We start from the raw sequence: 25758 nt of genomic DNA, 5'->3' as shown, positions 1-25758 counted from the left end.
TTTTTCCACCAAAGGGGCTTATTTTAGCTCTCACTAGACATTTCAGCAAAAGGTGCTCCCAAAGGCTACAGTGTCTCAGACAGCCACGGACTGTGAGGGTGATTGCATTAGAATTCCACATCCTGGGAGAGGGGAAAGTAGAGTGTATCTTTAAAAACTGCTGCTTTTAGTATTATTACCAAGGGCACCCAAGGCCCAACTGTAGGTGAGAAGGCCGAGACTCAAGGCTATAGATAGCATTAGAGGGGGTTGCACTGAACTTCCCAATTCTTTCTCCTCCCCCTCTTTTATTTCCCTTATTTTTTTAAAATGATAAACGATGGTTCCTTCTTGGTGAACTATATACCCCCTATTCATTTTTCTCCCCAAAGGTTTTTTTTTTTTTTTTTTTTAACTTGGAAGTAGTCTTCCTAAAATACTATACCTCAGCCTCAATCAAAATGATTAATGAATTTTTGATTTTTCACTTGCCTTAAGGATCTAGAGAACTGCTCAGTTCTCTGTTTAGTTTATACTACTAGTGTGAAAGTGGAATTCTTAAGGGATTCACTTTAAATTAATGCCAGGATATCTCTACGGACTTGCTCAAGGCAAGTTTTAAGTGCCTGCATTAGGTTTTCAGAATATCAAGATTCCTCAGTATCCATGCTCTGAGGCAGTAACTATAAGAACTGGTTGAAAGGAGAACCACTTAACCAAGTATGCATTTTGTCTTTCTGACAATAGACCACTAGTTTTATAAATTTTCTATTATTTAGTAGAACAAGTCTACTGGTTACAGGGTAATAGGCGACAATGTCAGAAAGGACAATGTCAATTTCAAGACCTTTCTGATTTTTCTAATTTCTATTTAGAGATCATTAATTTTTTTTAGCACAAATAGAATTGTGCTGTCAGCATAAAAACATCAGTAACATTTAAGCTTAAAGCAGCCATCTCTTAGTAATCTACATCCTCAATAAGAAAGTAGTCTTTTTAGCATTTAATTTCCTCAAATTCTTTTAAGAAAGAGTTGGGGACAAAAATAACCTATAACTCATTTGTTGGCTCACTTTCATGGTCCAACCACTCATAACTCTCTCACCAATGAATTAGGGTAGCTTCTGGTCTTCTTGTCATACAAATTCTATTACCAATTATTGTATCAGAGAATAAAATAACTGATTTTTACTTCATGTAGACCTGAGCCAAAGTGTTCTTAGAGTTCTTCAATAAAATATATTAATAAAATAGAATATTATGTTATTAACTATAAAAAATAATGAAAATGTGATAAAACACAGTTCAATGAAATATAAACATAGAGAAAGACAATGAAAAAATCAGATTAACACATAATAATAATTTCTGGACAAAGACGGAATGAATAAGTTAATAAAAAAGTTAATATTTTCTCAAATTTCAGAAAGCGTAGGTAAGAACATTTAAAAAAAAATTGCCTTTCATTGGAGTCCCAAATCCTGGGAGTGGGGAAAGTTGAGTGTATCTTTAAATGGGACATAAAGATTCTGAGGAATCTTGATATGTCCCTTCACCACCCTATTGTCTATGTCCATGAGTTTTGCATATATGCATACACATTCTTTCATTGATCTCTTCCCACCCACCCACCCTCCCCCTCCTTCTCTCTGAGATTCTGCATTTTAATAGAAGGTAAGAAAGCAGAAAGTAAAGCAGAAAGAAAAACTGAAAGAATCTATATAGCATTTGTGTTTCAGCAGAGTGTATGCAAAGGGAAGAAACAACACAGGCAGCAAAACAAATGAAATAAGAGGGTGGCTTCTTAATAATTTAATAATGAAAAACTGTTTAGGATCACAAGTGTTTTCATTTTATTGCAATAGTGCATGCCCAATGTTTGAAAAATTACAGTTCCCTTTCTTTAAGCTAGCTAAGAAAATTGACTGAGAAAGAATCTATTATGAAAACATTGCATTTCAAAATTAGCTTTCATAGTAAAAGACCTTCGCAGAACAACCAGCAAAGATCAACTTACTTCAGTATCCTAGACTTGGTGAGTTGTAAGATGAGGAAGCCAATATGCCCCCATTCAGACTTTTACTTGAGCCCTTTGGAAAGTCGCTTAACATCTTAAAGTCTTAGTTTCTTTGGATTTAATTTTCCATTTACAGAAGGATTTGGCAGCAGAGAGACATTTCTAAGGGCTCTGTGAAGCAGGGCAACTTGAGTATGAGGGTCTTCCCAGGAATTTCCCTGTTTTGACTCTTGGAGGAGAGGTTTTACAGTTACAGAGGTTGAGAGTACAGCTCACAGTCCTAAAAGCACTTGAAGAGTCTTGATAGAGCAAATAAAAAGTATATAATCCAGAGCCCATTCAAATCTTCTCCTACTCGCTTTTAAAAACTGCACCTCCACACACTACCCGAAGCACAATTAGTGAGTCACAGATGATGAAAACCTAATTGTGAAACTTGCTCAGGGCTATCATTAGGATTGAACTTTACTATTTGGATTTTGTTGACATATGAATTGACTGTTAATTTAAACACAAGCAACTCCTCCCCTAACCCACCCCTTCTTTGGAAATTTAGTCAATGTATTTCTGACCTTTAGAAAGAACTAATTCAGAGAAAGTCTGTGGAGGTAAATTTTACATTTTCTAACATTTGATCTAAAATAAAATAAAAAACTTGATTATCTTAAATAATACATTTAATCGACTAAGGTTTTAAAATAAGCATTTTTCTAAATAGTCTAGCACAACATTGTCCTAGAATAAACCTGTCTAAAAACCAAATAGTTCCATAATAGACCTCATGAAATAGTTCAAATTTAAATTGTAAATTCTTTCTCCTCAGTATTGAGGGTATATTTTTAAAGAAAACTTTATAACCTAAAATAAAAATGAAATAAAACAAGTAAACCCAAAGCCTTTCTAGTTAGGAACATTTCCAAGAGGTTTCCCCAATTTTGTAATCATCATATAAATAAATCCTGTACCGGTTGGTAGAGAGAGCCTGATAAGTCGGTTGTATACTAAGCTAATAGCACCAAAGTATTATTCCAGAAACTTGGTCATCAATCGACATTTCTGTGTTCCATGGCCTATATGGCATTTTAACCCTAGCCAGCTCTTCCCCAAACAGTGCTGGACCCTGAGGCTAAGGCTATATCCAACCTAATCAGTGGAAAAGCGACTCAGAGCTTTTTCGGAGACCAGTATCAAAGCTTGTAATGAGTTGAAGTGCTATTCAACAGTGGGGTCTGTTTCAGAGGCTACCTTATAAGCATAAACATTCCCTCCCTCGATAAGTCACAGGCAGAACCTCATGAAATCTGCTTTCCTCCTCCTCACTGCAGAGTATTTCATATCTACTCTAGCTTTTAAATTGAGTGTATAAAATGGAATTGGTTTTCCAATAGCTTCTCAAGAGCTCCCCTCCCCCTCGCCCCCAGGTAGGTGGATTTTAGAATCTTCTTATGAAGTTCTGAATTCTGAGTAAAAAATTTAATCCCAAACTAGTCTCTCTAGAGGAAGTCCACTGAGGAAGATCAAATTTGCACAATTTCAACTCAAAATAGAAAAGGTGATTTAGAAGATTTACCTAATCTAGTGAATGCTAGCACTTTAGGAAAGTTGTATTATCAGAGGTATAAACATGTAGTGACTAATATGTAAACAACTACTATAAACAGATGTGTAAATACTTGAATTAGCATGTACTAGTATGTGTGTATCACATCTTTGTATTTGTTTAGAGCCTTGCTGGTCACAAAGTGCATTTGTCTACATTATGCCTTTTACTCCACTTACGGGTAATCACTGCTTGAGCATGACAGTAGGGTTATTACAACATATTGCTAGGTGATTTTTAGATCATCTTTGTGAGGTTATTAAAAGATATCTAGAAAGATATGGACTTGAATGACCCTAGCAAAGAACTACAGGGTTCTTTATCCTGGGATGCTCCAGAATAATTCATGGCCATGAATTGGTGACAAATCAAGTTGATTAGCTCAGTCCCTGTCCTCAGGGAATTCTTAGATAGAAGGCAGGATACTGGAGAGATTATTTGGGTGGCAAAGAACAAGGTGGTGCTAAAATTTCAGAGAAGTCAAGCAAGTCCCTCTTTAGTGACCAAGGTGACCCATGTAGGTCTGGGCTCAGGCTGGTCCTTAGTAGTCAAGATGTATCTTCATTCTATAGTTTCCCGTTTTCTCTTAAAAGGGGTGTGGGAAGGTAATTAGGTTGGAGTGTGACAGAGAGGACATGGGGATTTGCCCTGAAGCTGTATCTGTATAGCAGCTCATTCTTTACACTGATTATAGATGAACTTGGGCTGTTGTGGGATTGGCCACCACCCTCTCCTTGAGCTGCCTCTGATTGTCCTTGATTCTCATTTTAACCAGATATCTTGTTTCTGTTTTGTTTGTTTGTTTTCAGGAGGGTGGCTGGAGAGAAGAGTCTGGTGCACAATTCTGGTTTGATTGTAGTTATTAACTGTATATGTGACAGGGTTTTTCAGCCCCATGGAAAGTCCTGGATGTGGTCCTGCTCCTTGGGAGGGAGGTGTGGCCAGCTACTGCCATAGTGAGTGCTTCAGCATCGTTCAGAATTGCCTGGTTGTCTGCAGATCTCCTCTCCACCACCCTGTCCTTCTCCTTGGAAAGTGGCTGTAACAAAGGGAATATTTGTTCACATGGCCAAAGCTCCCAGCAGGACGTGGGAGAACAATAATCCTTCAAAGTCATTTAGTTCAACCACCTTATTTTTCAGATGAAGAGACTGAGCCTCAGAAAGCTGAACTAATTTGGAACAAGTTCATGAGGCTCCTACATGCAGTCAGGACTCTCCGTTTTGAAGTCCTTTTCCTAAGCTGCCTGCAGAGGTTGGTTGGGCTGAGGGTGGGAGGGGGTTAGATGACTGAGGGATTGCAAGATGTCATCCCTCAAAGCAAGAGAGGAAGAACTAAAGACACCATATTTTCCTTTCCCCACACTGCTTAATGGTTTTTCTCACAGTTTAGTCTACTTTCATTCATTTTAATGACTAACCAGGCATTTGCTCCTAAATCAAATGCCTATCTATGTTTGATAAGGTGTGATCAGAGGACATAGAAAGTACATAGTTAGAGTTAAATTCTATTCTCTGTGCTATTTCTGAATGAGTAGTTAAATATGTATAGACAGAGAAATGCATATTTATCTAATATACGTTCAAATATACATAGACAGATTAAAGCAATCTATAATAATAAAAGCACAATATGCTAATTAGACCAGACATCATTCCGGACGAAGCCGGGGCTGGAGTGAAGCCCGGGTCCCAGGTGCCAGAGGGAAGCCAATGCCGGCAGCTGGGGAAGGAAGGCCTACTCTTGCATGAATTTTGTGCATCAAGCCTAGTTATAAAATATTTATCTATAGAAGCGTGTCATTAAAGGTGCTACCTTAAGACCACAGCACCCACTTGGGGCTCTTAATAAGTAACAATTGAAATATCATCAACTTTTATAGAATTCCCCCAAATAAAACAGTACTCGTCTATCTTTATGTTTCTATATAGACTTGACAGAATAAAGTAGTACACTACAGGAAATAGATCACTTTTAGGCCAATCCCCTTTTGTAATCCCCTCTAACTATTTAATTCTCAGCTTCCACTATAGGTTCACTTTTAAATTTCTATTTTTGATGCTTAAAATTCCAGGTTCCGTAAATAGAACACAAAAGGAATCTGAAAGTAAATCAATGCTTAAGATTGTATGGGAGAGATCAGTAAATTTACATTTCATTGTCTTTATCTGGAAAGGAAATTACTGAATAGAACAGCAAACGTAGGTGATGTGTGTAAAAGGCGATTTATCCCCTTACCATTGCAGCTAACTTGATGGGTTGTTTTTTTTTTTTCTTCCTGCTTTTAAAAGCATGTTGTTTGGCAGTTTTGTTTTTTGTTTTGTTAATCTTCACCTGAGGATATTTTTTTCATTGATTTTGTTTTTTAGAGAGAGTGGAAGGAGGGGGAGAGACAGAGAGAAAGATTGATGTGAGAAAGTGGAAGGGCGGGGGAGAGACAGAATCATTGACGTGAGAGAAACACATTGATTGGTTGCCTCCCGTACACGCCGTTTTGGGATCAACCCTGAAATCGAGGTATTTGCCTTTTAACGGAATCAAACTTGGGGCCCTTCAGTCCACGGCCCAGTGCTCTACCACTAGCTAGGGCATATTTGGTAGTTTGAATTGTCTTGTTGTCTGGTACCTCATAGATATATTGTCAATCATCTCTGAGCTTAAATGAGCTTTTGCTAAGAGTATTAGTCCTGCAGAATCTCCCAGCCCATCTGAGGGCCACTTCCCTTCTCTGCTTGTGTGCCGCTATCCTTGGGTGCCCCCAATGACTGTGAACTTATACTTCCAGAGACATAACACATCTACCATGTCAGCTTGAAGGAAAATTCCAGCCAATCCCAGTTAATACTGCTGCCTAAATATTAATTTGAAGCTTCCGTTGACCCTTCTCTTATTTCATGTTTTTTCCTCCTATGGGATTTTGAGAAACCCAAGGATATAATTTTTGAAATGTTTCATATATTTCTGTCTGCTTGCATTTTGTTTTCTATTCATTGAGTGATGGGAATAAATTATTCTAAATAAGAGATGTGGCTCAGAGTAAGCAATAGCCCCAACCCCCTCACCTCCCGGAGGGTTTGCATTAGGCCCAGGACTTATATAATATGATACGGAATTGCAATTATTTATTTTCATGTCTGCATCCTAGACAGTGAGGTCAGGAACCATGGTCTGCTTGCTTTGAGTGCCTGGCACATTTCAAAAATATATTTTTGAAGGAATGCCTGGCAGTCTAAGGTAGTAGAATAACCTCACGTTAGAATTTAGGCTTCACCACTTACTATGTGGTCTAGGAAAATCACTGACTGTTTCTGAACCTTAATTTCTTCATCTGCACAATGGGGTTCACTGCCCAACTGAAGGTACTGGTGTGAGGCTCAAATTGGCTAAGATGCATAAAAGGTCTTTCTCCATTTCTCTCCACATATAAAATATTATTATTAGGTTCCTTAACCAAGAAAGTGTGTAGTTTCTTTGCTCTACTTTTCGAAAGACAAGTTTGGTTTTTCTGGGGGAATATTCCTGACTCTGATAACATTCATATGACTGGCTTTTTGGGATCTTCATACTGTTGCTTATATAGTTGTTTTATGTTTTAATTAAAAATTTTCCAAATTGTAAGACTATAAACTCGGTGGAATAATAAAAAAAACTGGTTTTAAGAAACGACTGCTTTTAAGATGACCCAATATCAGAATAATGACCTGTTTGAACACATTTCATCGCTCTCTCAGAAACCAGAGGACGCGCATCAGGACTTCTAGTCCCAGGAGTGATGTTAAAAAATTCTTTAGTGTGATACAGCCTTGAATTCACCTAGTGAAATGGGGCTAAAATTTGATTTTGTATTTGTCTGCACAGGTTCTCTCTCTGACTGCTTGCCACTAGCTCCGTTATACAGATGATCATGAATCAAGTCAAGTCCAAATGTCAGCATGTTCACGCCGTGAGCTCCTTTGTAGCACCTAGAGCAGTGATGGCGAACCTATGACACGCGTGTCAGAGGTGACACGCGAACTCATTTTTTTGGTTGATTTTTCTTTGTTAAATGGCATTTAAATATATAAAATACATATAAAAAATATGTCTTTGTTTTACTATGGTTGCAAATATCAAAAAATTTCTATATGTGACACGGCACCAGAGTTAAGTTATGGTTTTTTAAAATGCTGACACGCCGAGCTCAAAAGGTTTGCCATCACTGACCTAGAAGGTCGTCAGGCAGGCAACAAACACCAAACATGTTTTGCGGTGGGAACGCCGGTTAGCTTGAGAGGCTCCCTTTGTTGATGGGATAAACTTATAGTGTGACGGTTAAAAGAATGGGCTTCGATGTTACTCAGACCTGGGCTTATGTGCTTACTTTGATTTTGACAAATTTTGTAACTTCTGAGTCTCAATTTTTTCATCTGTAAAATGGACATACAAATACGTAGACTAGTATAACAGGCATAATAGGATTGTTATGAGAATTAAATAAAGAACATTGCTCAGCACAGTGCAGGTGCTCAATGGAAGGTAATTATATGACCTGTAATAATGAGTAATGTTATTGAGTAATAATGAAATTAATAACTTATAATATCAATTATATTAATAATAATAAGGCTTATGCATGACAGATTATCTTAAGAACTTGCAAATATTAACTTATTTAATGAACACACACAGGTAGGGACTGTTATTTTCCCAGGTTTACAACTGGGACCCAGAGGTTAGATAAATTGCTTACGGGGAGAAGGCCCACCGCGCTTTGAACTCAGGCAATCTGACTCCAGAACCAGAGTTCTTAACCACCAATGCTGTACCTCTGATGCCTTTTCACCGATACTGTTATGGACTTAGGTTTTAGTGAAATGAGCGGCAGTTTTCTGCGTGGTGCAGGAAAGAATAACATGTCCAATTACTGTGGCTTGTCATAGGTGCCAACACCCATAGAAGGAGTTTGTGTCCACTAGATGGCATTGCTGTTTTAAATAAATGTGAACCAAGTCAATATTTAGGTTTAAGAGCCTGCTAAATATGGGAGCACTAGCAGGACAATCTAATCGCACCCCTAAAAGTCTGATGAAAGAGGTCTCCAAAGTTTAAGGCTATCTAGAGCTATTCTAAAGACTAATGGTATCTTGAAATAATTAAAAGATATATGCCAGTCCATTTTGGGTATCACTTTCTATGAAAAAAATCTGGATGAATTTTGAGATTATCTAGTCCAAAGGCAGCAGTTCAGAGAATAATAAACTGAAGGCCTTAGAGGAAAAGTGACTTGCCTACGGTTACCCAGGCCTGATGGTTTTGGCTGTATTTCTTTTTCCATAATTCTAGTGACTCTAGATTATAAGAAAACTTTGATTTTTGAATTCTTACAAGACTTTATTTTTTGGGGTATGGAGCAGAATGCTGCCCAAGAATTGTGAGTTTTATTTCATTAGGTTTTGGACATGTGTTCCAAAACAATAGCAGACTCTTGCACTTAGATATTAAGTAGCATAAAAGTGAAAAATGGTGCTGACTCCTTCCTTCCTCCCTTCCTTCCTCCCTCCCTCCCTCCCTCCCTTCCTTCCTTCCTTCCTTCCTTCCTTCCTTCCTTCCTTCCTTCCTTCCTTCCTTCCTTCTTTCCTTCCTTCCTTCCTTCCTTCCTTCCTTCCTTCCTTCCTTCCTTCCTTCCTTCCTTCCTTCCTTCCATAACATGCTCTCTTGGAAAGATTAAGTGACTTCACTTTGGCTCTATCACATAGTAACAAAAGGAACCTGGGAAAATCAGGAGACTTCCCTAAACCTCTGTTTCCTCATCTGTAAAATGGGAATAATATTTTTACTTGTAAGATGCTTGTGAAAATGAAATGGATGTGAAGTGCCTGTGATGTAGTTAAAAAGCAAGGTTAAGGATATCAATAATGACTAATATTTTATATTATAGCTGATGTTCAGTTTTCTACATCTCTCAATGTGTGTCATTACAGATGTTTTGTCAACAACTTCTTTACTCACTGTCACATCCTGAATTGTTAAAAGAGAGAAAGAATGTTCCGGGTTTTATAACTGTGTAACATTGCTCCTCCCTCCACCAGATGGTGGAAGTAGCCAAGAAACATATGGCATGTACTTCATTATGTGTTCACATCAACTTTATTTAAAACACTCGTAGGCTTTAGGCTCCTACTCACAGTGTAGACAGAGAAGGCGCCTGAGCAGTGGATACAGCAATATCAGCCAAAAGTTACTAGGCATTTGCTGAGTTCCAAACATTGCTCTGTTTTACAAGTATTAACTCACTCAATTCTTATAACAACCATGTGCTCTATAAACTAATACTTACTCTTTTTAAAGAGCAATAGTAATAATAATAATGAAAGATGAGTAAACTGGGATTTAGAAACTTGCTCCAGCTCAAATAATAAGCCAGGGTTGGAACGCAGGCGGCCTGGTTCTTAAACACGCTTGCTCTGCCATCTGTCAGGGTGGGCTGTGAGGAGGCCTCAGAGGTTTCTGAGCTCCACATGGCTTTCCCCAGTACACAGAGTCCTGCCACAAAGCCTGGTAGCCACTGTTTGTTTAGCTCTTCTAGGCTACTGTTAGCATGCAACGCCAGGAGGGGAATGTGTTAAACCCACATTGGTATTTTTATGGCATTTAGTTAGTGAGATCAACTGGTTAAACATTTCATAGGCTCCTGAGCTTCACAAGGTAAGACACAGTTGTGACAGGTAAGAAGAGAGCATCCTAGGATAGGTCACTCTTGAAGACCACTCCTTAGGACGCAAAGGCCATCACAGCAGAGAGAGAGGACTGCGTGACTGATGCAATCAGGCTTGTGACTAGCCCTCCTCACCAGAGCTAATTTGTTGCTCTTAGGTTCTGACATACTCCAGACTAGACGCTTTCATTGCCAGTAACTCAGATTTTATTCCCATGTAGAATTCTTGAATTCAGGTTTGCAAGAGGCTTAGAGGTCTCCTGGTCTACCCCTCTGCCTTTACTAAGAAGGAAACTGAGGTGCCCTTTGCTTCTGTTATCTTAGAACAGTGGTTCTCAACCTGCTGGCCCTTTAAATACAGTTCCTCATGTTGTGACCCAACCATAAAATTGTTTTCGTTGCTACTTCATAACTGTAATGTTGCTACTGTTATGAATCGTAATGTTGTGAATCTGATATGCAGGATGGTCTTAGGCGACCCCTGTGAAAGGGTCGTTCGACTGCCAAAGGGGTCGCGACCCACAGGTTGAGAACCGTTGTCTTAGAGGGAGAGTTGGAGCCCTGTTCATTCAATTATTACATCCTGTGTCTGTACCCCTTAGTTATTTCACATGAAATAGCCCCTTGCTGAAATTTTCCTGTTTATACCAATAACGTTTTTCTTTCAGTGATGAACCCAAATTTAACAGATAGCTTCTGTTCTTTACAGATAGCATCATTCTATTTAGAATTTCTTTCTTCCTTTGCATGAGACAAATTTTTATGGGATAGGGAAACAATGACAGTTATTAGAAAATATTTTAAAATCAATTACTTTTCTCCCTAGAAGCCACGAATGCAAGTAATTCAACAAACTAAGAAAATGACCCTAGAAATAGGACCAAGGCAACTTCAAAGCAGAATTTCCAAAAATGAGCTGGGAGACTTCCACTTACCGATTTCAGTCATTGTTATCCCTGGTGCTAGCTGCCCGTTGTTGAAAGAGCTATAGGTAAACAAGTTGGATACGGATGTGAGGTCATAGATGGGTTCTTGCTTGATCTGTTTGATCCCAGTCATGTCAAGTCCTGACTGATCAGGGGACGGCTGGCCGGAATCCACGTTGTAATAACCCTCGGATTTGGGCAGGTCGATGACATGTCCATTGGCATAAGTGCCGCCGGCCTCATTGTTCAGGTTGCTGAGGCTGTTGCTGATGCTGCTGCCGTACACCCTGGCGAGGGCTTCCGCCTCCCCGCTCTGCTGCTGCCGCTGCTCCTGCAGCCGCTGTTGGTGCTTCTGCACCTCGGCATACAGGCTGTCCCTCTGCTTCTTGGACATCCTCCCAAACTTCACAGCTGGGTCAAAGAGAAAAGCAGAAAGCAGCGCATGCAGTTATCATTCTCGCTAACCACCTCAAGTCCAATGGGTCATGGATGGCTGTCCCCTCAATATCAAACGCGTGGACTCCTAGCACCATAGCCCAAGAGCCCATTCATTCGCACTCCGTATTTGATAGAAGTTATATTCATGGGTGTCCTTACTGGTTTATGTGCATAGGGAGAATTCAATCTAAGGTAGGAAGAAATGTGAACACTTGTGTATTTCTTATTGCCATGAAGTTACAAATCATATTTTCTTTTTTTACTTGTGGGGAAAAAAAATCATAAATAATACAAACTACCAAATAGTACCTGCTATGAAGATGTCAACCTAAACTCATTGTTAACTTCCTCTCCTAAGCATTAGGATTATTAGACTGTCAAATAGGACCTTATTATTTCATTATTTTCTAGTGTGTTGGGTAGGAACAAGGATGTGGGGCAGGGTGATAAGCATAATTTTAAGTAAACCACATCATTTGCCTTCAGTTGGCTTTTGGGGTCAAATGAAATGGATCTTTGGAAGAAGTTTGTGCATTCAGTGGCCAGCAAGTGATCCAACAGTAACCCCTTCTCTCTCATTCCACACTCTCCCTCCTGAGTTTTATATTGCTCGTCTCTTCTGCCAAAAGCCTTAGCCATTCTGAGGAAAGAGGAGGAAGAGGCTTTGGAAGTGGTCATAGAGTGATATGAGGATGCTTTCATCTGAATGCATTGTTTCTTTTTTAAAAAAATATTTTTATTCATTTCAGAGAGGAAGGGAGAGGGAGAGAGAAATAGAAACATCAATGATGAGACAGAATCATCGATCGGCTGCCTCCTGCATGCCCCACACTGGGGATCAAGCCCGCAACCCAGGCATGTGCCTTGACTGGGAAACAAACCATGACCTCCTGGTTCATAGGTCAACACTCAACCACTGAGCCATTCCTGCTGGGCTGAATGCATTGTTTCATTACTTATAGAACGTCAGGTAGTGACGTTTCCTCGCCAGCTGTCAGCTCCCATTTTAGGCTGTGAACATCCTGAGTCCAGGGGCTCCCTTGACTGAATCGTCAAGCTGCATGTCGTTCAACTCATGTTAGAAGTGAGGACTTTAACATGTGACAAAACTTGGAGGCTCCTCTCTGAGTCTCTGTTTTCCTTTGTGACAGTGTTCCCGCCATCTGATGGTGTTGGGAGCTCAGAGAACGTAGAAAGAATCAAGTGGAGGCAAGAAACTGGTTCAACCCCCGATTCGGTCATTAGGGTTGATGAGAATAATTCCTGAGGATAACTAAACAGGGACATGCTTAAGAACTAACTCTCCAGCTCCGCATGAAGGGCCTACAGAAGAGATCCCTGCTGTGAAGGAGCTGCCACTCATCCCCAACATTTCTTCAGTTCATTTTCTCCTTCTGTTGGTTTTAGAGCTACCAAATTTTATCTAAGCATCAGCTGGTCAGAACAGAGACCACCTTTCCCAGCCTCTGTCACTGCCAAGTGTGACTATAGATTAAGTTCTGAGTAACTGTGTACACTTTCTGGTGTCAAGCATGTAATTTTCCTCCTTCCTGCCTGCAGGATTGTGGATGTGAGGGGTGGGCTTGGAGCAGCCCAATCTCCTCCTATTGCTCTTTAATCCTATGTTTTTGCTTTCTGATGCTGCCTAAGTTGGAAAACAAAGTACCAATTATCCAGTAATTTTTCTGAATGAAGAAAATTAATCTGGTTAATTCAGACCAAATTCCTCTTTCCAGCTCAACTGTCATTTCTGTAGAGTCTTGAGTCATTTAGATAATTGTAGTCAACTTTGTTTGTAGAGACACTGTCTTTATTAGACTCTGTTTCTCAAAGACAAATTTATTTGCTTACTAATTGTTGTGAAATTTGTAGTTTGTCCATGGACAGAATTCTATCGTGACTTTTAGGGAAAGTGTTCTCTGTACCTTTATGTTGTATCTTTATACATAATTTACTACATACAATTCTCTAGTAAAAAAAATTATTTTGTATAAGAAAAAATAAATCATGACACATTTGGATTCAGAAAGAACCTTTTCCCCCCATGAAATGAATGTGACATGCTTCGTTATTCGCTGAGCCTCTGTTTGTGGCATTCATGCAGGATTCGGACAGCTCTTTGTTACAGAGCTATGGTGGTGAATACCAAATTTGTACCTATTGCTATAGATTAAGATTTTTGTTTGGTTCGAGTATATTTGCTTTCTGACTTACTTTAGTAGAATAGTTTTGCATTTGTTTGCTTAAAATTTATAGGGAGAAAAAAATGGATAATGAGAAGCTCTTCTAACATGAAGAGAGAAATGCAGTGTCTCTTTTTAAACTCCTTTCCATTCGATCCTTGTTTTAGATTTCTACACACTGTATTTAGGTGAATTACACATTGTGGTTGATTGATTTTATTAATGACCCTGATTTTTCTTACCTACTTCCACTTCTTCCCCGTGTACAGTTCAGGGCCCTTTTTTCTGTGTAGGCATTCTTACTCAGGGTCATGTGGCCTGTTCTGGGCCAATGGGATATTGACATATGTGACACAAATAGAGGCTTCCAAAATGCTTATGTGATTGAGTATGTCACCATGAAAAGGACAGGCCTCACCTAGCTTGATGGAGGATAAGATATGTGAGGTGGAGTCGAGTCACCTCAGTTATCCCAGACAAAGTCATCTATAATCAATAGAGGCACAAACTAACCTGTAGCTGATAGAAGATGAATGAATGAGCTCAGTCAAGACCCCATATTTAACAATTTTAGGTTCAGAATTCTGCTTTTGATCTCAAAATCAAAGCTAATAGTGTCAAATAAGTATGCAGTCAAGACCTGTGCCCTGGTGAACATCTGAAAACTCAATGGTGAATAATTATGCCCTTTCCAGGAAATTATCTTATCAGGTCACTGAGCAAGCTGAAATATTTTCAGAGAGGCAACTTAAAGCCCCACTACCTTTTGGAATTATCAGGCTTCATCCTAAATTGTGGACTTTACTGACAATTGCTATAATACTATTTTAGAATGACTTTTCCATTGATTTCAGAAATTCTGATAAGCCAGTGTTTCAGTTTTATGCCCCTTCCTATAATAAATGTAGTGACATATTTGAGGAAAATTACAGTGCATAGCAAAAGTAAATCCACTGAACTTTCCTAACATATAAATAATTCCTTGTCACTCTTTGTCAATACATTTGTTGTATCCATAGGCCTATTTCAACAAAGACTGTATTACTATTATAGTTTCAAATATTAGCATTCTTCTCACCACTAACCATTAATCAGAATGGCACATATTTTGAGTGTTTGTCCCTCTCAAACTTGAATTATTCTGCTAATGAGATTCACTTGAGTATAGAGGCAGTCTCTTGTTAAACTGCTAGCTCTCAAAGAAACAAGCACAATTCTGTATACATTGCAAGTGCTTCATAAATATTCAGTGATTATGGTATTTGCTCTTAACCCTCATGTTGATCCCACACTAGCAAAGAACAATTTCATGCAAAATATCGGAAATCTTTTCATATTTATTTGGATTGTGGGAATCTAAATGGAATGAAAGTTTCTGGAGTAACAATGAAAAAAGTTATCGCTTCTTCAAAGACATCTACTTACTACCTTGTAGGACAGCTTCTAGTTTTTCATAAAGGCATGTCATTAAGGAGGACACATACTTGATTACTGCAAGATGGGTGTCATGTTTTCTCTTTGGAGCTCAATATCTTCCTACAATGCTAACGTTTTTCTATTTTTTGTTTGTTTATAGTAGTACAATTGGAAACAGTTTACATTGAAGATTTCTGCAACTGTCATTTTTTAAGGGTCCAGTTAAAAAGAAATAAAATGGTGGAGAAGATGCAGTGGGCATATACATGCTATTAATTCCCATACACATATACATGCATACTTTCACCTTAAAATTTGACTAAATAAATCTTGAAAACCACTTAACCCCAATCCTCCATTTTTCTTCACTTTAGTATGTAGAAGTACACAGTACTGTAAGTTTACCCTAGGACTATATCTATGTGGTTAACAAGTCTAGGAAAACAAATAAAAAATCAGATAATAAATAGAAAAGTTTTTGGAAACTTAAATTTCTGCATCTTTAGAAGTTTACCTGTAAACTAAAGGGCTCAAGGTCAGATTCTTTTTCTTCTTTTTATTTTTTGATCAAATTTATCTCATACGTGTACTTTTGTGCAAGACAAGTTTAGGTGGGTTGAAAATTAGAGAAAATGTAAAAAACAACAACCCCTCAAGATATAACTGTTTGGAGAATGCAAGCTAAGAAGTAAGCAGTTTGTATGCTTAGATATCAAGTCCTATGTGGAGTTGAATTTATCCAAATGACTAAAAGGCCCGCATTTAATGTAATAATTCATAAAATCCCTTTATACCAAAGTACAGTACATGCCACTTATCCATTTAAAAATAATTTAGTAGTAGTTATTTTTTTTTCTTTTGCGGGGGTTGGGTCTACACCACCTTGAACTTCATTAGAGGCAGTGTGACCAGCAGCACAGAATCTGCAGTGCTTCATATAAAGAAAATATATATCAGGGGCACTGTCTCTCAGGCTCTAGGTAAAAGAGAATGCCATGGTTCATTAAACAAACATTTAGGGGGCTGCTTTTAAGCATTCCCTGAGGATACAGTTGGAACAAGACAGAAATGGCCCCAAGACCCAGGACTGCTCACAATCTGATACAGGAGTGCTGTGGTCCATGCCAAGGGAAAATAATTAGTTTAGATGAATGCTTAAAAATGGAAGAAAAGCCAGATGAAGTTCTTCTGTTTGAATTTATTTGTCCTCTTTCATTAATCTAAGTTCAGGTATTGAGTCAAGCCACCCAGTTGGGTTGGGTATGAAAGTGGAGTGCACACTTGAGTCATATTCTGAGAAGGACACTACCTACACAACCCTTCTCAGACCTGGACTGCTGCTATGGCATTTGGGATCTTCATCACGACTCAGAATAGTCTACATCCTTATCTGAGGAGCTGTGACGGGCCAATGGAGATTCTGGGCTTCCTACAGAAACATGTTCTGTTCCTTAGCATCTCCACATATTAAGTAACCTGTGCACCAGTAAGACTTACTCAGCAACCAAATGGTTCTATTTTCCTAGGACTTCCCAGTTTTAGCTCTGAAAATCTCGTGTTCCAGGAAACCAACGCCTCGTTTACAGGCAAACCTAGACAGGTGGTCACCTTTCAACCTAGGACTATGTGGCTTTCACCTAACTTAGCACAGGTTGCTCCCAAGGCTGCAGTAAAGCCTTTTCTTTCTTCCTATTTCATAGGCAATACTATCTTTTTATATGTTCTTTTCCTTTTAATGCACTACCAGCACATGATTTTTTCCTTATTTCCGGTTCCCTTTGTCTAGAATTCTTGCAGTGGCTTAAATAGACTCAAGGAAAGCCTCCATTTGAAAGCCTTTATGTAAGAAATCAGAAGGCAATGCCTTACCATCTCTTGACATTCCTAGGGCAAGACACTTCTGCAGTCGGCAGTGTTGGCAACGGTTTCTGTTGGTTCTGTCAATTAAACAGTTTCTCTGCCTTGGGCAGGAGTAAGAGGCATTGTTCTGCTGGCTCCTCCTAAAGAATCCCTAGAGGGGAAAAAAGAATGGGAGAGAGATAGAGACATAAGAATCGGAACAGAGAGTATTAACATATATATATTTGCTACATTTTCTCCAGTGAACATAACTGTGTTTAATTTTTAAAATTCTTTGGATGCTTAACACTAGAAAGACTGAAATTTAGTATATACCTATATTGCCCAAAAGCAGTCAAAATGACTGCATTGTGAAAGAATAATATCGGAGCACTCTTCACTTATGTTCCTTAGCTTTTCCAATAACTCACTTCTATTCGACATTTCTTTCATGAATTTAGGGCGCAAAAGAAATAAAATAAACAACTTATTAGAACAAGTATCACTGCATAAAGATTCGAATAACAAGTACTAGTTTAGCTTATTGAGCAACTGCAACTTATCAAGTATCGACAATTTATCATGTACTTGTATGTTATCATGTGACGGTAATCGAAAAAAAATGAAAACTGTTATTTCAATACAGAGCCGAACTGTTATTACTCAATTCAATAATAAGAGTCATTTGATTATTTAAAATTTCCCAAGCAGTCAAAATGACTGCTTTTGGGCAATATAGGTATAACACATATATATATATACTGGAAATGAAGGAGGGGGAGGTAACTACAATTATTAATAAATGCATTTATATGTTGTACAAAAAGTCACAAAATTCTAAGACATTATGTCCTTATATACATAATTGTTTTTCTAATTGAAATTAAAAAGCAGTCAAAATGACTTCCTTGGGCAATCTAGTGTTAAGGATGTTTCTACCAGGGAAAATATGTGCTATCGATAGAGATATGAAAGTAGCATTCACTCCTTCATTCAATCAATGTTTACTAAAGACATTTGTGAGCTATGCTGCTTTATGCAAAGAAAAACAGAACAGAGCTCCTGCTCCAAAGAACAGTGGGAAAGGAGTGGCAGAGGGAAGGGTCACTGCTAAGGCAAATATAACAAAACTTGATGGGGATGATAACAGAGGCTTATGCCAAGTGCTGTGGGGGTGAGGGACTGGGGTATTGGTCGAAATAGCAGTGTTGAGGAGTTTGGGCTCGGTATATGCTACTATCTTCCTAGTTTCTAAGATGCATTTCTGCCGTTTGAAAATTTTTGAATTTGGCCAGAATGTATGTGGAAGGTTGTTTTTTGAACCAAGGATGTACCTTTAATCAATCACATCTTTGAATAAGAAACCATGGTATATTAACTGTTCAATAAAACATAAGCAATAAGTAAAAGCTGAATTAATGGTCTCTGCTTGGCCTCAGGCTATACTGATGTAGGAAGTTTTTATGTAAATGAGTTTGGTTCCTTCTGGTACACAATGAACTGCCATGGACCATCCATTGCCCTCCTGAATAAACCTGAGTTTATTAATTCTTTACTTTTTGGATACCATTCACCTTAGTTATCTTATAGAACACTCTACCAGGAAATAAACATTTTCTCCAGAAATACGAAAGTATCATTAACTTATTTAATCAGTTTCCCTAATCACTCTTTACTCTTGAATTGCAATATAGCCAAAGAGCAAAGTGCAACAAAGTGGTAGTCTACAGATTTACCAGGAGAAATTCTAGGAAAAGATAACCCACAGTAATATCTCTTGCAAGAGGAAAGCTAGAGAAGTTCCAGGTGGTAAACCCAATACCCATCTTGCTGAGGGGCCTGGAATAGGTCCCCTGACTTCTGTCAAAAGTGTCTGTGTTTCCTCAACTGTCAACAGGAGATGAGGTGGGGCTGGGACTATGGTGAGGCTCATGAGGCAATTCCCTTAGCCCCAAAATGTAAGGATCACCCAAAGACTTGGTAAACAAGATAACTAACATATTAACACAATATGTTAAAAATCAGTGCTAATGCAAAAAACTTCCAACTGTTTGAATAAGGACAGGATCAAGATTAGTGATTACCCTTTGTTTCAGGCTCCCTTATGGCCCGGCATGGCACTGTAAAGAGAGGTTGGCAGGCCTTGTGAAAAACCTCAGAAATGGATGCGTGGCCCAGTATCTTCATAGGGAGAGCAGGCCAGCTGGTTTTGTGGTGTAACCCCCAAGCCTTTCAACAACAAAGACTAGTTTCATCCCCACAAATACATGTGTACTATTTATTTAATGGACCAATGGTGGCAGAGCGGTATCTGATTGTCCAGTTCTAATGAATTCATGCCCCTTAAAATGGAGATCATAACCAACAAGCCCCCAGGGATTGAAATGATGTATTTCATATACCACGAAAGCTGTCAGAAAGCATAACCTCAGCCCATCGGAACTGACTAAAGGTACCTTGGAATTTACGAGTTAGGGAAGAATTGGGCTGTTTTAAATTTTTGGATACTCTCTAGTGCCACTTAACAAATGAATGGGCAGAAAAGACCCTTCTGAAGTCATAGCTACAAGCCTAATTTAAGGACAGTTTGATATTAATTGTGAGGGATTACTTATGTATCTGTTGCTCATTATTGTAAATGAGGGGTTTTTTTTTGGCATGAAACAAATTCTGCTTCAAATTTTATTGAATAGAAATTTGAATAAGAGCACAAGCTGACTTGATGTTATTTAAAATGTTATTTCAACATAAAATGTTTATGTTGAAAACAGTATAATGAAAACTCAGAGGTTGCTACTAGATGTGCTGACCCTGACATCTTGTTCTAAACAGAATTTCTTGAGTTTTCTGTTTGGAGAAAAATGTAGCATATTTACAAGTGTGAGTTTTTGCATGGAATTAAAAAACCCCAGTGTGGTATACAATGTCATTTTGACTAAAACCTCAGTGTGTACTTCATAATAGCAACCTAATTTCTTTGATTATGGATTCCTCCTTTAAACAGAAGAAATGAAAGGAGTCTAAACAAATAGTCCCTGGCTATTGACCTGTTGGAATATATTTGTTCAGTAGTTAAATCTTTTGGGAATTACTGTTTCAAATGTTTTGCTCCCTAACATGAACATATCCTCATATTTTGATATCAGATATTTTCCAGTAGAGCTTATGCAATGAAACACAATACATCTCTGCTTTGAAACTAGTCTGAAAAGCATGTGTGTGTGTGTGTGTGTGTGTGTGTGTGTGTGTGTGTGTGTACTATGTAAAGTAGACCAGCTTTCACTGGAGAGTGTTGATTCCAAAATTATTAGCATTTATGAAGAAAACTATCTACCTGCCCAACAGTAGTAATAACATTCTGGGAAGGTAAAAAATTGCTGATTTGTACTTTTGCCTTATTGTTCTTTATGATGAGTTGAAAAAATTGCATGAAATTGGATAACATGCAGTTCTTTTTTAAAAAAAAATATTCTTATTGATTTCAGAGAGGAAGGGAGAGGAACAGAGAATAGAAACGTCAGTGATAAGACAGAATCACCAATCGGCTGTCTCCTGCATGCCCCCTACTAGGGATTGAGCCTGCAACCTAGGCATGTGCCCTGACTGGGAATCGAACTGTGACCTCCTCACTCATAGGTCAACGCTCAACCACTGAACCACGCCGGCCAGGCCAATATGCAGTTCTTAATTGTGGGTCTGCAGAAGAATGAAAAGCACATCTCATGATGTTCAAATATACTCAAATCACTTTGAAAGCAGGTCAGCATGTTAATAGGTTCTTATATCAATGTTATTTTTCCCTCTCTGCATCCCTCCCCAATTTTATTTTCATATATTTCTTTTTTTCCTTCCCTCCAGTTTCAATTCCAGGAATCATGGTGTGTGTGTTTTGTTGTTTATTTTTTTGAGACTATGATAAGACATTGCCATTTTTTCACACTACTACTTGACAGATACAGTACGTTTTGTTTTATTTATATTTGAAAGTCTCTCAAGATTAAGGTTGGTTCTGTTCTAAGAACCAACCTTAAATTAATGATTTACTCTCTTGCATTTTTTATCAAAAATATAATTGCTTTTATCAGTAACTTTGCCAGCATATCTCTTTTCCCTACCAGACTATAGCTGCATTTTATTTGTTCTGGTTCCACGTTGCCCTTTAAAATTAGTTGTAGAACTGCTTTTATTTCCCCCTTGATATGTAGTCTCTCACTCTTTCTTTCCTTCTAAAGATTAAGTCAACAAACTTACTGTTAAGTTTTAAATTTCTCTTATTTCAGATTAGATCTATGTTAACCACTACTATACCCACCAGCTTTCTCTCTCTCTCTCTCTCTCTCTCTCTCTCTCTCTCTCTCTCTCCCCCCCCCCCCCCGCCCCCTCTCTCTCAGCTTTGCATTTTAAAAGCAACTTGTCCATATACATTCATTTGTTTGGGAAGCAATGGTGAATCTGTCCTGGAGGGGAACATTGAACCAAGAATGAAAACACCCATGTTGTTGGCCATGTTCGCTCGCTAACCAGATCAGTGACATTGGTCAAATGACATAATCTTGTTTATACCTCAGGACTTCATTGAAAAATGAGGAGGTTGGGCAGACGCTTTTAAATTAAGTTAGAGACTATCTGGTTTACATCTAACATTTCATGCTTCCAGGTTTGGTTTTATTTTTTTAACATTTTCTGGAATGTGAGAATAAAGGATGGCCATATGCGTATTGCAACTCTTCCTTTGACTTCTTACTCAAGCAGATAAATAAATGTTGGCCCATTAGTTTATAATTTTTATTTTAACCTTTAGTTTCTTCATATAGTAATAAATGCCCTGGAGTTTACTGGAGATAATACAGATAAAAAAGGAAGAATCAGCATTTATATCTCTGTGAATGTGAATAATTCAAGCTTTTACATAACCATCTGTTTTTAAACATCTGCTGACCAGTTAGACAACAGCAAAAAGGTGAAAGGCCAAGGCATGGAAAACCCACCCACCCACCCATCAAACAAGAATTCCTGAATGTCAGCAGCAGGCACACGAATGCTATAGCAGCCTTCTTTAAAACGGTGTCACCACATGCATCCTGAGGTACACAGATGCCTGAGGCAAACATGGATGCTGTGGGCAGTGCTGTGGTAAAGCCCCATACCTTGCAGCCTTCACACGTGATGACTCCGTAGTGGATCCCAGAGGACTTATCGCCACAAATTTTGCATGGTATCACTTCGATTTGTGCTGAAAAGGGAAAACAGACATTTTGAGCTCACAGAGTTGTCTTCTTACTTTCACCCTCCTACCTTCTTCTCCACCCCTCCCTGCCACGATCTTGGTGCTTGAAGACACCAGGGTGGAAATAGGGGTGTAGTGTGGGGTCATCTACTACTATTGGAGTGGCCTCCCTAAGCCCCTTCTGATTGAAGGTGGGTCATCTTAGTTGCTTTCTTTTTCTCAAACTAAAAAATATAACAAGAAACCAGACGTTTTGTAAACTCTTGCCTTCATCATTTTCTCCTTTATAAACTTGACCTTGAAATAATGCAAGTCAAAAATTCCTGGGACCTGAGGCTTTGGTTTTCTTATTTTGCACTTCAAACATTAAGTTAAGAAGAGCTATCACACTGCCTGATTTCAGTATTTTTTAAAATAGGTAAATAAAGCAAAACTGGAGGGGATGGTGGTGACTTTATTATACATTATGTGGCTGAATGTTTACTTGTGAAAATGCTGATGATAAATCAGTCAAATATTTACTGAGCATACTCTATATGTCCACGAATACAATAAACGTTGTTTACATAAGATACAATATACACACTAAGAAGATTTTCTTTTCCTACACCCAAATTAAAATATGCAAAATATGCTTCAAAATGCTTTGTATATAAATGTGCCATGTGGATGCTTTTCTACAATTTCTGACTTTTAAATATACAAAAAAAAAATGCAAGCAAGACATAAACCTCTTTACCTTATTGTTCCACCTTAAAAGTGATAACACTTTACTTTTTTTTGCAATTATTTCATAGTAAGTTTAAACTGAGGAGGAATATAGAGGGCAACCTGGGGGGGAGTTGGGGGCTCGCAATCTGAATCTGTACCAGTGACCGGTGTCTTGGTGCACATTCTTGTTAGCTTATAATTAAGTCAATGCCTCTTCCTTAGGCAATAGTCTGTTTTCCTGGGTGTTCCCAGTTTGCAGGGGCCATGGGCCGGGAATTTGGCAGCTTGGCCGGAGGTGTGTGTGTGTGGGGGGGTCGCTGGCGTCACCCAGGCCAGGCATTTAGATACAATCTAACTTCCCCATTCTAACTGACTCAGGAAGGGCTGTGAAAGCCCACCAAAAAAATCCCGGTAGTTAGGAAACGGATAGGAAACAAAGAAACTTAGGAATATATAAGGGGTGATCTTATTGCATTCACTGTTCAGGCTTTCGATCTTCGAATCCCTTGAGCCAGCAGCGCTGCTTTAAATAAAGGGTTTTTTCTAAATCTCTGAGTACTCCTTGTGTATTTTCTGGTCACCTAGTAAATTCTGCAACAAAATCATCTTTATAAGCAAAAAATTCAGTGTTATGTTCTACGAGAAAACTGAGGATCAAGGTGACCAATGATGCCCTGGAGTTGACTTGGGAGATGGCAACCAGAAATTAGCCAGTTTTCCTGGTACTTCAATTCATTCAGTAACCCTTTCTCGGCCTCCCGCAAAGATAAAATATGAATACAATTTTGAATTCCTATATTATCCCAGGAGCACCAACCATAGAGATATTGATAAAAACATCAGAAGAGACAAAGTCGACTAACATACTTATTAAACTGTTTTATTAGCTTCTTTTCCTTTAGCTTTCAGGTTACATGAACTAGTATTTGTTTTCAAGATTTAGTGGTGTGGAAAAAATGAGAGATTTTATGTCATTCTACTCTGTTCTGTTCTCCTTGATTCCAGTCCCTAATCTGTTAATGATTGAGGCCATGGCAAAGATAAAATGTCTGATCTTGTTTTCTGTTTTATAAAGCTCAGCTGACAAGCTTCATTGATTTGTGAGGGTTAAATGAGATATTGTATGTAGAAGTGCCTTGTAAGGAGCAGAGTTACATAATGTCAGTCTTCATCATCCGCATCATTATTAACTGGTATTTTTAATGCTTTTGGACAAGAAATATGATAAGCCACACCATTATGCCTTTATTAAAAATCTTATTTTATTAAAAATACCAAATTAATAAAAATATGTTATTTATACTATTTTTTAAAGTGATAACCTCTGGAACAGTAAATTCCTTACAATTATTACAAAATTGACTAAGAATCCTAGGTATCCATTGTACAGTTGTTAGGCTTATATGATATTAAGTCAGAGGGGCTCTTTGCATAAATTACTCCCCAGGGAGTAACTTACACGTGGGGAGAATCTGCTTCAATAAGTTCTTAATTATAAAATGATCTAACTCTAAAGGAAATGAAAATAGAGGTAATTTGCCCCCTGGGATGTGATAAGATGTTTTTGAAAGCCACAAAGGTTATCTTACACAACTTCGGAAATACAAATGGGATAAGAAATGATTTGATAGAGCATCTGCATATTTATACATATTTATAATCCTAGCTCAACATGTAATCCTGAAGAACCATAAACATTAGAACAGTATTTTTAAAGAGAAAGAAGCCACTTAAAAGGGTATATGTGTGTTGTTGTGTGTAGGAAGGGATCAGAGGTTTGGAAAACCTATGACCACTTTTACTAATTATGGCAGAATAGATAATCTGAGGTCTATTATAGATGAAGATAAATAATTAAAGTCACTAATCCTTTTCTCTCATTTAAAATAAACTGCTTCTGAGCCACAATTTGATCATTCATACTGTGTATTCTTTATATGTTTTTTAAATTGATTTTAGAGTGAGAGGAATGGAGAAGGACAGAGAGATAGAAACATTGATAGGCTGCCTCCTGCACACCCCATCCTGGGGAATCAAACCCAAAACCCAGGCATGTGCCCTGACCTGAATTGAACTGTGATCTCCTGGTTCTTAGGTTGACGCTCAACCACTGGGCCACACCAGCTGGGCTTTACTACATATTTTATAAAGCACATCTTCAAGACAGCATTTCATACACTGATTAAGACAACAGGTCATGTGATTGCTCCAATGTTTGCCATTTCTAAATGTCTCGCTACTATACCAGCCATAGTCTCCAGTACAATTGCCTTGCAGTGCATACAGATCTGCTGACATGCTATCTGTCATGGTTTCAAACTGAGCATCTAGGGAGGATTTGCTGGCTTGGACCTCATCACCTGTTGCAATGATGGTGTGATAAGGAAACTGAGGAGAGAGTTCAACTTTCATACTTTTGCTTGATTCATGAATAATTAAAAAATAGCCTTCTCTGACAGACACACATAGAGGAGCTGAAATGCTCTGAGAGATGGCTTGAGATATGTGGAGAGCGGCTATAGCATTTGGACAGGTTCAAGTCTGGGACTAATGAGAGGGCACGATCCTCTCATGGCAAAGCCAAAGGCTATAGTTGTAAGCTTGACCTTATGGTCCGAACCTGTAGCCCCAGTGCCTGAGTGGGAGGTGCAGCAAGTAAACAAAGCTTGATCAGGTGCATGTAATTGAGTAGATTCGAAACCCAAGAGAATGTTGTAAACATCTTGAC

The 25758-nt window shown here is 38.4% G+C and overlaps 1 protein-coding gene across 2 annotated transcripts in view; it reads right to left on the bottom strand.

Annotated features, from left to right (window-relative positions):
• Positions 1–25758, bottom strand: part of RORB (RAR related orphan receptor B) — a 179031-nt gene that overhangs the window by 31445 nt on the left and 121828 nt on the right. For both annotated transcript variants that reach the window (XM_059656917.1, XM_059656916.1), the window contains exons 2-4: positions 22240–22325; positions 17123–17264; positions 11226–11627 (exon numbers count right to left, since the gene is read on the bottom strand). In XM_059656917.1, the coding sequence (XP_059512900.1) occupies positions 11226–11627; positions 17123–17264; positions 22240–22325 (630 nt within the window). The remainder of the gene's footprint in view (positions 1–11225; positions 11628–17122; positions 17265–22239; positions 22326–25758) is intronic.

The sequence above is a fragment of the Myotis daubentonii genome, chromosome 11, assembly GCF_963259705.1.
Source record: "Myotis daubentonii chromosome 11, mMyoDau2.1, whole genome shotgun sequence".
Classification (NCBI taxonomy): Eukaryota; Metazoa; Chordata; class Mammalia; order Chiroptera; family Vespertilionidae; genus Myotis; species Myotis daubentonii.
The sequence above is the reverse complement of the archived record's forward strand: the minus strand, read 5'-3'. Positions and strand labels throughout refer to the sequence as shown.